At 38.9% G+C, this 12,672-nt stretch overlaps 1 protein-coding gene across 1 annotated transcript in view; it reads left to right on the forward strand.

Annotated features, from left to right (window-relative positions):
• The window catches only part of LOC107039700 (diuretic hormone class 2), a 620,828-nt gene extending 609,386 nt beyond the window's left edge, over positions 1–11,442 (forward strand). Inside the window, exon 4 of the mRNA XM_015259459.1 lies at positions 10,411–11,442. Coding sequence (XP_015114945.1) covers positions 10,411–10,552 — 142 coding nt within the window. The 3' untranslated portion in view covers positions 10,553–11,442. The remainder of the gene's footprint in view (positions 1–10,410) is intronic.
• The last annotated feature ends 1,230 nt before the right edge of the window (positions 11,443–12,672 follow it).

Genomic DNA, 12,672 nt, shown 5'->3' on the forward strand with positions numbered 1-12,672 from the left:
GATTTTTATCATGTTACAATCTATATCTCCCTCTACGTATAAATTGCGTAGAGAGGTTCGAGCATTCCCCACGAATGCTTCCCCCTCACGGCACCCCACTAACGCGCCTACGAGTTGTGGCTCTCGCATCCCGTGAGTGTTCCCTCGTTAAAATTTCCCTCCGGATATAAATCAATCCGGAGTGGCTCGTAATGATCCAAAAATTATAATTTTGGTTTCATGGACTTCTCTAGACCTTCCTGAGCAAGTTGGTTTTGGGTTTTTCAAATTTGACTGTACCGAATTTCCGCTACAGTGAGTTTAGTTTTGTCGACTTTTTAGTTTCCCGCCGTACGCTGTACGTATACCGCTGGGTTTATATCCTCTCTCTCTCGCTCTCGCGGGGATTCGCATACCTTTCCCCTCATTTCTCGGTATTCTCGAGTATTCCGAGATTACCAAATATTTTTATATTACCGTTTGAGGAATTTGATGACCTCACTTTGTAGCCGAGTTAATCGATAATGTATTCTTGTCCGGACCAAATATGTCGAGTCAATTTATTATCTTGCGTTTGTTAGAAGAATGATGATTATTATGGCAATTCTTTCTTTTTTTTCCTTGGTAAGAGCATTATGTAAGAATATGTAAATTCCTTACTCTGAAAAATCTCAATAGTGAAACAAGTAAGGACAATGTCGATCTTTTTCTTTTTTTGTTTTGTAGCTTTGACCGCCCATTAACCCGTTTCCACCTGAAATTCACCCCTCTCTCCACAACCTAGCACACTGAGCGAAACAAGGACCGTTACCTTTCTCCAGAAATCTAGTTTTCTCCCTTTTTGTGTACATTTTAGAGATTTTCGAATTAGTTAGAACTGATTTTGTAGACTCCTCCGGTTTGGTAATTCCGGCTAAAAATTACCTGGCGCCCACAGATTTTTGCATGTTTAAGTTTAACTAGATTCAGGGGAACAAGGGCGAAGGTAATGGGCATTTTTAATCCCCATGCGAAAATGTAACGTTACATCTTGAATGGTCGTGGGTTTAACCTCGAACTCGTCTTCCAGATCGTCGTCGATCCTTCGATATCAGACAGCAGACCGCCTTCGCCGGTCACTGGCTCGAGCCTGATCCTCTACACTGATTTTATCCACCTCGGACTGAGGATTTTTTGCTCGTTTTAATTAATGAATTTCCAATTATCCCGACATCGGGTTCACAACACGTGTTTACTCCCCGGGAGCTCACAAAAGAGAGAGAGAGCGCCATGCATTTTTCGCACTTCCGCAGCTCCTTATGGCGGCACCCGTCACCTGAGACATTTATTTTCTTCCCAGGACGACGGATGGCGCCTCAGATATCAAAAGTGACTGCCGGCGGCAAATTTCGTAAAAATGCGCCTCGTCACAATATAAATAAAAAACTGAAAAACTAAAAATCAAAAACTTCTGACGAAAAACTGTAAATTGATTGATTCTAAAAATGATAACTAAAAACTGAAAAATTGAAAATTAAAAACCCCCGACAAAAAAATTGACTGTTTGGAAAAATTAAAATTTCAAATTTCAAATTTAAAAAAATTAAAAACTAAAAACTGAAAAATTGGAAATGAAAAACCTTTCACCCTTCATCGGAATCTTTGGGAAAAGTCTTGCGATCGTAAGACTATTTCCGATGGTTTTCTTTCTGTGAACCGGCTCAGAGCAGTACATATAAGTTGAAGTGAGTGGAAGGGAGCTTATGGATTTGAATGATTCTTCATTTTGGTTCATAACTGGATGAACAAGAACAAAGTCAGAACATAGATGCACTTATTCAGAAAATAATAAGAAAGCAATGTAATTGAAGTAGGGATTAATTCTGTCGATTGAATAATTTTCGGACATTTTACAAGATATCTTAAAATATTTGTTTTTTATACTGCATGATATTTCATAAAGCACCACATACGACATAATGGGACATCACATTTTGAACACTTATATTGAGTTTGTTTTGGACGTCCTGTAGGTGTTCTGTTCTTTTCACTAACAAGGAGAGGTCACGCCTTTCGGGTCACCGATTTGGCTGGGTCTCTGTGTATTTCAAGAGGCCCACCGGTAGAGTGTATCCCTAAATCCCTAGGGTGCACAACTCGGAAATAAGGGAGAAATGCCTGTTCAAACTTTCGCCTTCAAGACCCACACCAGATTTTGTTTTGTTTATTTTCGCAGAAAATGTTCCTTTTAGCATAATTCGATGATTCAGATGATGGGAAATGAATTTCAATGACATATATCGAATATTACCTTCATTGAAAGGACAATGCGTCCGAACTCTCTCCCTTCCTGTCTCGGAGGCGCCCCGCCCATAGTGACGTCTAGTCTGATGCCTGCGACGAATATGTCTCGCTGCGTTTCGCCTGAAGGAGCAGGTCAGAACAATGGCATAGCATAAGGCGCCAGGGGGGGGGGGTGGAAGGGATGAACAGCACGACCAGCATTTGAGGCCAGATGTTTAGGAGAAAAGGTCGATCCTGTGAGTAAACCGTCAGTCGGAAACTAACATCCAAACGCAGCAGGCCTATATTTCGTGAGTTGTGTATCCAAAATTAGTGAAAAAGTAGGATAAAATGGAGCAAGAAGCTGCATCATCATCTCATCGTCTAGCAGAGGAGATTCTTCGCAATTCTGTTCATAGTGAGGAATCGAAAAAATTCCTGAAAGAAGCCGTAAGCCACTGTGAAGAGCTGTTATTGAGAAATGATCTCATAGTGAAGGAAACGCCAACGACGATTTCAGCACCAGCGGCGCTGATGGGAGAAGAAGTCTTCCATCAAATCACGGAAATGTTGGGAGAGAGACAGATGGTGAAGGACGACGAATTAATCCTTCCCAACGAAGAACACGTGGATCAACTGTATGAGCCTGTCGAGGAAGCTGAGAGCTCTGATTCTGATGAGTACAAGCCTCCCACAGAAAAAAAAATTTGGTTTTGTCCCCCTGGAAACGAAGATCAAAGTGCTGAGATTGGCCAGAGTATATCCAACTCGGATCTTGGAGACACTCCAGAGGAAAGGCTCACGAAGTTTGAAGAGAAAGGATGACTTGAAGCGTTGGGAGCAAGATGTCGCAAAGGGAGGAACAGTCTATGAAAAATATGCTGCCATCGATTCATGGACCTATGATCGCTTTGTAGAGGCTTGGGCAGAATACGCACAGGTAAAATTTGACTTGAACGTTTTCCCTTCCTAAGGGGGGTATAATGGCAGGAAAATGAACCAACAGTATTTTTTTTATTGCAGGTAACAACGAGGAATTTGCGGGAGTGGGCATTGCCCGCTGCTGGCCAATTCAGGGATTCCAACTTCGAATTCAAGGCCTCAACGTCTTGGGTAAAAAAATTCAAGAGGAAGCACCACATTCGCCAGCGGAAAGTCACCGAGTACATCAGCCGCAAGGAGCACTGCACAATGACAGAGGTCCTGGAGGCGGTAAAAAAATTCTGTACACAAGTAAAGGCAATCACTAAGAATTTACAGCATGCACTCATCATCAACACCGATCGGATGGGTTGTCCATACCAGTCTGCTTATGATAGGACACTTGAAGAGAAAGGGTCAAGAACTGTGCTGGTAGAAAAAACTGATCTGAACAAAATGAGTTACTCGTACACAGCACAGTATGGCATCACAATGTCCGGAAAATTCTTGCCTCAGGTGTTCCTGTGTTTGCAGGAGCCCACAGGATCTTTGGGCGCACGAGTGAAAAAAACTGTCAACGCTTTGACTAATGAGTTCGCTAATGTTGTGGTAACTTGCTCGAAATCCGGCAAATTGATGTCGGAGTTGTATCGTGAATTTCTCGAAAAAGTAATCCAGTTTTATGTAGAAGATAATAATTTTTTATTCATAGTCGATTCCTGGGGGGGTCACACAAATCCGGTGATTTACGATGAAATTTTTCTCAATCAAGAAAATCTGCCAACTTGTACCGTGAAAATTATCCCTCCGAAATGTACTGCAATCTGTCAACCATGTGATGTGTATTTGCATAGACAGATAAAAAATTTCATTCATCAAGAAAATTCAGAACTGCACATATTTGGTTGCAGAAAAACGTGATATCGCATCTCGCGAAGATGCGATACGAATTCACTCATTGATGCATCATTAATTATCATCTCCAGTTTTTGAGTCAATGATCTACTACGCATGGTTTGCATCTAAACTATCCGATGAAAGAAACATTTTCCTAAATGTCAATGAGGTATGTTTTCCCGTTGATAAATTGCAAACGTCCTGTGCTTGCAAAAATACAGCTTTCATCTCTTGTAGTAGATGCAAGATAAATTTATGCTCTGTTTGTTTTTATGATAATTATCATCCAAAAAATTGTACAACTGACAGTGACTGAAAACACTAAAATTTACTACTTGTTCCTCAATTTCTGTTACATTTTTTAATTGAAATGATACCAAAATACCGTAATTATGTTTTCAATGATTGAGTTGTGCTAAAATGAACATTTTCTGCGAAAATAAAGAAAAAAAAATCCGGTCTGGGTCTTGAACTCAAAAGTTTGAACAGGAATTTTTCCCTTATTTCCGAGTTATGCACCCTAGGGATTTAGGGATGCACTCTACTAGTGGGCCTCTCGAAATACACAGAGACCTAGCCAAATCGGTGACCCGAAAGGCATGACCTCTCCTTGTAAGACAAATGGCACACGATTTGACTCGACCTTTGATTTTTACACTTCAATGTGTCACCTTTCGTCTTTCACCATTTCCACTGCTAGTACACAATTCATGAAGCACTGACTGAGTGTTGTAACAACGACTAGTAAAATTTCCAATCACTCCCCGGACTAACTTTACCCTGAAGGTCAGTTGACTGAATCGATACCCATTTTTGGTCAAGAATGTGGCTATTGACAACGCAGACATCAATCATGAATTTGAACTAGTACCTCCACCATGTTTTATTGCATCGACCAAGGGGATAGTATGATCCCCTTTGATCGGCAAAATCTACACCTCCTACGTATTCACTGTAACATTCTATATCCTGAGGATGTAGCAAGCTGACTTTCCTCATGTGCTGCGCATCCCACCTTTCAATCAATGATGCATCTCCTGAATGCAATTTGTTGAGAGCATACAGATATCTCTGCTGTCTTCCCATTCAGTTTTACTTACTTGACCACACTGCATCACTTTGAATTCAGCTCTCTGTAGTTTCAAGCTCTTCGGTTTCTTGAATTCTACGGGCCAATCTGGCCTATTTGTTCGTACAGTACCGCATGCTTTAATATTTTTCGCCAGTAATTTGTCTATCATATGAACAGAGGTAAAGAAGTTGTCGAAAAGAAATTGGTGCCAAATATCAGAGAAAGAATTAGTCAATTGAAGAATGACTTGTTCACCGAACAAAAAATCTTTGTTTAAAATTTCCTTTTTACCTAGATAAGGTCTTTTTTTAATCATTATTTTACATCGTTTCGACCCGGTTAGGGTATACTGCGATGATGATCAAGACTTTAAAGGGTTAGATCGCACCATTAACAAGTAATAAGATATAATGATTCTTGATAAATTAAGCGAATAGCTCAAGTGAAACATTGGATTTTAGTTTTCGTTGTGGTATTGGTCTGATATTAGTTCTCTGGTTTAACTCATTATTTGATGCTTAGGTTATGAAAGGCAGGATAGAATAGTAAACCGCATTGGAATGGTTCAGTTTTGGAACTCTGCTAATCCACTACATCTGATGGACATTTAGGTATTTATAATTTATTTTAAATCATGAATTCCACACGGAAAATACTTGTAGCAATCTTTAAACTGGATGTAGATTTCACTTGATGAAGAGCTCTTTGAGAGCTCGAAACGTTGGCACAAGGAAACCAACCATTTGTTTTCTTCATTTTTTTGCATTTAAATTGGATTAATACCACTTTTTGGACCGTTATTGGCTGAGAGCAGATAAGGAAAAGGATAGAACATTCCCACTTTTGCTTTCTGCCAATGTCCACATTTTGAACCTCCATTTATGTAGTTTGTCTCTCATGTAGTATTTGGTAACGAATTTCCCTTTGTAAGGGATCATAGTTTAATCGACTGACAGAAAAGATTCCGGTCGGTAGAGTTCTTCAAATTTACTCGCGACATTCAAATTTGGGCGAACCTTGTATAAATCGTAGGCAGGAATCAGGTCCAGGCATTTTTGTATTATCAGCTAGATGCAGGTATTTCTGAATTAAACGAAATCTGTCGTATGTCATGGAGCCACGGGCCATTGGACATGAGACGTAGCCACTGAGGAAATCCATTTTTATCGTCGGTAAGGGGACTACACCTATATGAATCAATACACCGATAAACTTCTGAATTTCTCAGGCTGTAACTGGAACCCATCATTTATCGAGGCCATTCTGTTATTGGAATTGTTGAGCGTATAAATTTGTCGGATTGGCGATGAGTTCGTAAATATACTAATTGAAAAATAACTCGCAGTACACTTTTCTATCACTGTTTTGGGGAAGAGTCTGTTGAGGATCTGGGCAGTCAGAAAAATCGTGGATAGGGTGATGCTGGATGGATGTGGATCACTCAGTTTTGTCGCTCCCATTGCCATTATTAGGTATGGATACTGATTCGTCAAAAGGGCATCCCGAGGAATCCCTCTCATAATCGTGTTTTGTTTTTCTTTTATTCACCCAAGGGATCTTTTTATGTTTTGATGTTATGGAGATCGACCTCTCTTGGATGGGATTGGACATTTTTCCGGGGAGACTTTCTTCGTTTTGCAGGGGGATTTGTTTTTTTTTGCGACAACACGAGGTCTGTTTGGTTAGAAATGATAAGTTTTTTTCGCGGACGAATTTATTTTCATATTTTTTTATAATTTTTTCAATTATCAAGCATTGAATAAATTAATGATTGATTGCACTATGTTGTTCATTATTTTCCAGTGATCCCCAAAGCATTACCACTAGAAATCTGATTAATTTAATAGAGCTCTCACACCATTTCCTTCAGCCTCCTGACATAAAAATCATTACTGAAACTCCTGAACTTCTCACCACTTGACTAAATCATTTTGCCTGATACCCTTCAACGCATTCCAGAGATATGAAAAATTCAATCGAACACCACTCTGAATAACCACGTGGCCCTGAAACTATCACTGAACATTAATTCCAAATACCATCCTAAATACTTCAAAAACAGTTTAATGAAATTTATAATCATCTAAAGACTCTATCCTCGGACTGGAAATTACTTTGCCTAGATGAATAAAAAAAAACCATTGAGTAAATTCATACGGACCCTCAAGCCCCCGCAATGACCGCTGGTTATGGCACTGAGCCCTAGATCCGACTGAAATCGAATGCGTCTGAGTCCGCGTTCGTAGCGTATCGCGCGCTGAATGGTCCTTCCCTACTCTCGGGGTCTTACTAGGTCTTACTACTCTTTTCATTTTAGGGGGTTAATACCAAACCGGGATGATGAGAAATCCACGTAGGTACAAAACATGCCAACAATTACCTACACATAGAGAGATGCGCAACTGGCCTGTATCCTGCACTAGAGAAATCCCCCAACCACGTTGTTCCTCATAAATATTCAAATATCTCCGTAAATGATGAAACTATGAAAAAAAGTCAGAAGACGAAAGTTCAGTTTTTCTCAAGGAATCTTCGTTTTGAGAAGCTTCTTTTTATATCTTTAGCCATTTTCCTGGAAAATCGATTTAAACAGTTATAAAATCATAACTGACTGAAACTATCGTCGGATTCAGATGCAGCGACCCAAAAAATACATAATCCAAATTTTCAGCGAATGAACTACCTATTGAATTTTCCATCTTGTAATTGACTTTAAAATATTGTCTTTTTTTCAATTTTGTGAATTTTTCTGATTGATAACGTGGGGCGTTTTCTAGCTTTCAGGATGAATCGAAAATTGCCAACCGAATCTGAAAGTGAAGTTGGCATGGAATATCCTCTATATTGTTCGTTCGATTTCTTTTCAGGATTAAGAGAAAAATAATGAAAACATTAATCATCTAATCGCTTTGATAATTCTTGCAATCATCAAAGCTATGATTCATATGATCAACGAATCCGTTTCATTATTGATGATTAATAGTTTTTTTCAGACATTTTTTACTCATTTTTCCTCACAGTATTCAACGACTCAACTGGAGTTTGTTTATACTACTTGAATAAAAATAAAATAAATGTACTCCCATATTGATTCATCATAATAAATCCACCACAGAGAGAAAAAATGAATTAGTTTTAGATAATAGTTTTTTCATCACGCTGTGACGAAAAGTGAATTTTTTGGCACGCTCCGCGTGCCTAAAAGTCCAATTTCCGCCACATTGTGATGAAAAATATTGTTCGTAACTCGTGAAAAAATGTTTTTCAGCTCGTGGGATAATATCACTCGCCTTTAGCTCGTGATATAAACCTCCCACTCGCCAAAAAACACTTTTTTGCACTCGTTACGAAATATACTATTTCATCACGCTGTGCGAAAAAGTAACTTTTCAACACATTGTGATGAAAAATATCGTTCGATACTCGTGGGAGAAGTGTTTTTTGACTCGTGGGATTATATCACTCGCCTTCGGGTCGTGCTAGAAACCTCCCACGACCCAAAAAACACTTTTCCGCACTCGTAACAAAATATACTAATTTTGTCACTGCTGCTACGTTCAGCCCGTGTCGAAAAGTGCCTTTTCGTTTACTAGTAAATGAAAAGTCGAAACTTGTAAACGAAAAGAAAAATGGCACAGTTCGGCACTCGCTGAACGTAACATCACTAACGAAAAATATAGTTCGAATACACGTGCGACGGGGTGGTAACGAGTGTGAAGTTGGCGGCCCGAGGCAAAGCCGAGTGCCGTCGCACTTGTGTCGAAATTAAATTCTAGAAACTCCTGTCATTACCCTTCATCTGTAGTAGGATGATGAAAACTAACGAATTTGGGGGTTGTTTTTAAAAACAAATATTTTCTCAAATCAATGCTAAATTTTTGTTAATTTCAGGAAATTTTCCGATCAGCTTCAAAAATCGCGGCCGAGATATATAAAGGTGCCCAAACATGAGGAGATTCCGATGTGAGGAGGGGGGTTTCATCTATTGGGATTTTTAAAAGCGGGCTTTATTAATTGTGACGATAGGTTTCTATGGGCGATTTCATTTATGGGAGGGGGCTCGTGTAAGGGGTCTTTATACATGGGAGTAGTTTTATATATGGAGGCCCTCATATATGAAGGGGGTTTATATAAGAAAATTGAGTTAACAAGGATTTTATATATAGGGGGGGGGGGTATGCATAACGGTTTTATATATGGGAGGTTAGTATATGGGCGGTTGATATATGGGAGGAGGGATTCATATAGGGGAAACGAGACGAGAGTCAAGACTGCCCTTATATTTTCTCACCCTTATTTTTTTACCCTCATTTTCTGTGACCAGCGATTAGTCAACAATCATTCAATTTGTAATATTTTGTAAAATTATCAGAATTTGGACCTTTATATTACTATGATTTTATCATCTTACTTTAAATTTCCTATTAACTATTGCGTAAATCATTCCAAATTTCATAAAAGGATTTTTCAATTAGACATGTAATGGTCAAACTTCTGACGCGATTACTGGTTGATAGATTATTTAGGAATTTGAATATTCGACTAATGATTAATTTGGTAATTGAAAATTGTTGGGTAATATTATCAGTTAACAGAAGCTAAATTTATTTTATTTTGAAATTGATGATTGTTCTGATCCCTGTCGGTGACTTGTATATGTTCTGACAATTATATTCTGGGACCATTATTTTTTCCGACCCTCATTTCTCGGATTCTCATTTTGTTTCACCCGAAAATGTAAAAGGGTCGGAAAGTATAAGGGTCAGAGAAAATAATGGTCGAATAAGGGTAAAAAAATAAAGGTCCGACCATATGAGGGTCTCGCCTTCTGATCAGTCAATTCCCCCCAAAACACTTCTTTTTACAAAACTACTCTTCCACAAAATCCCCTTTTACGAAACCATGCTCTTTGCGACCTCCCCCACAACCCTCTTCACAACCCTCCCATATATATAAGACCCCCTCATATGAATCCTCCCTGTTACACTCTGTTACACCCATAGCTATAGAAGTACAACCCTCTCCCGAGTGATGAAACTACCCTTTCATAGTTCCCACCATATATGATATCCCCGGATAGCACCCCCCACCTGTACATCGCAGGTATATGAAACTTGGAAAAAAGCTTCTAGATTTCAGCAAAGTGAAGTTTAGAAACCATGGTTTCTAAAATTTAGAAACTTTTCTCTAAAGCTGATCCACTTTGTTTCTCTGTGAAGACCCCAACAATATTACCTTGATGGAAAATCATTTTAACGATGCAATATGAATGTTTTCAGTGAGAAGCGGGGTGGTTTCGGCCTCGACTTTGGATTAAACCGTGGCTTCAGCGGTGCCCAGGCAGCAAAACATCTAATGGGAATGGCAGCAGCGAATTACGCTGGCGGCCCGGGACGAAGGCGTCGATCAGATCAGGCGTAAATGCATTAACTACTTATTGTATCCTCAGAAAAAAAAAAGTAAATGAAAAAAACTAAAAAAACAACCCTGCGAAATTTTTACTTTCACGACTCTTTCCATTCCGCATGAACGATTGCTCTCTAGAATTCATTGTAACAGTTTGGCGCTCCCCATAAATTATGTATACTTATTATAGAATGTGTCCAAACTTGATGTCTCTCTATAGGAAGTAGAGGTTAATTGCCAAATGCACTTTGAAGATTGAGGCACAAATTGTTAGATTGCATAGTAAATTTTCACTCTTGCCTAGATACATTTCACTTGTTCGTAGTGGACAACAATATGAGAGAATAATTTGAGTCAAATTTAAAAAAAACTACATTGGCTAAGTTTTTATAAATTGTTTATTTTTAAAAGAGGATTATTTATCTATGGAAGCTGTAAACTACTTAACGCATTTAATTAATTTTTACAATTTGAATAATTCTTCTTACATTATTCAATGATAGACATATTCATTAATCAATTATAATTGGAATAAAAAGTAATGGATTAGAAATGGCCAAAGATGGGGAAATAACTGAAAAATGTAAATTACAGATTGTTAAAAATGTCTATTTGAAACTGGTAATTGACCGTAAGTTCGTTATCGCATCAGCGAGTATAGCAGGAATAAAAACAGTCGCTATCAAACTACTCTTGAAATATGACGTCATTATAATTTTCCTGGAAATACGCACACAAAAAGTCCAAATTTTCTGGGAATGTACTTTCATTATTTGACTGTGGATTATGGAGGATATTAATCGATTCATTTTTTCTGAAAATTATAAAATTTCGAAGAAAAGTCGTGCGCTCTATGTACCATACCTGTATACCTGTCTCCAAATTAATGATCAATAAATATTACTTTAAACCAGTATACCATAGATTGTACCTTCATTTCATTAGATGTCACTACAATATTTATAAATCCTCGGAAATGTCATTATTAGTGCTCAGAATTCCTTGTTAAAAACAAACGATATCCTTCAGTTAATCGACGAATTTTCGAAGGGTCATTTAGCAGTCAAATAATTGACTGAGGCCTTCGAGATTTTGTACATTTGATATTGGAGAGATTATCTATGTCCTGAATAATTTTCATATTTATATGAGGAGTAAAAAATTACAAATTTAATGAGGGGAGACCGGGGCTTGACGGGGTGCCCCTGTAGGAATCGAGGTTGTTGAGGGATGTAACGATTCACTAACAAATGAGATAGTTATAAAACAATCACAGTATATTTACAAGACGTAGACTATATACAAAAAGTGAAGATAGATAATGTAAGGAGTAGGTGTTCACTCCTGAGTATTCCGCGGTCGGTGCTGGACTGAATATAATATTCGCAAAAGGCGAGAATTCGGATACGAATACAATAGGCGCGACTGAGAAGTATACATTAGACGGTTGAGTGACAGAGAGCGATGATGTCACTGATGTCCAGTCATCTGAACTGCACGCATTGTTGTGTCCGTGTATTGACACGTGAGTGTGGATGTAGCGAGGCGCTACATGGCTCCCCTTCTTAGTGAAAAACGCAGTTTTTCTAAACTGAAACATTAAACAAAAAATTAATACGTTCATCACGGTTGAGCTTGTGCTAAAAAAAAATTCTATGTTGGAGGTGACTGCGTCACCCTAGCTTCTGCTAGGCGTGAGCTGCTCTCCAGGTTGCTGATGTGTTGAGACGATCGTGAGCGTTTGGAGTGGTATCTGTTTGTTTATCCCCGCTGTGTGTTGCGATGGTGTGAGTAGATACTCTAGACCGGTTCTGGATCAAAGGGGTGGGGCTTTGGCCAGACCAGTGGTGGGGTCCGAAGGTGGGGGGTTCGAAGGTGGGGGGTTCGAAGGTGGGGGGTCCTAAATGCTCGATCCGCTATAAAGTGTCATACTTTTCTCATGAAAATAGGAGTATCTAGAAATTGCTCGAACTCACAAGATATACTTATCACGGGCTCTACCTTACCGGTTGAAATTATGGAATCAATAGCACACCCTTCAGTAAGTTTCAACGATGATTTGAAAATTCACCCATTGGTTACATGGCAGTTCGCTTATCGAGCTGCACGCAAAGGACCGTGGGAGCAATGTGCAC

This window comes from Diachasma alloeum, unplaced genomic scaffold (assembly GCF_001412515.2).
Source record: "Diachasma alloeum isolate Michigan unplaced genomic scaffold, Dall2.0 Dall_scaffold_00304, whole genome shotgun sequence".
Lineage (NCBI taxonomy): Eukaryota > Metazoa > Arthropoda > Insecta > Hymenoptera > Braconidae > Diachasma > Diachasma alloeum.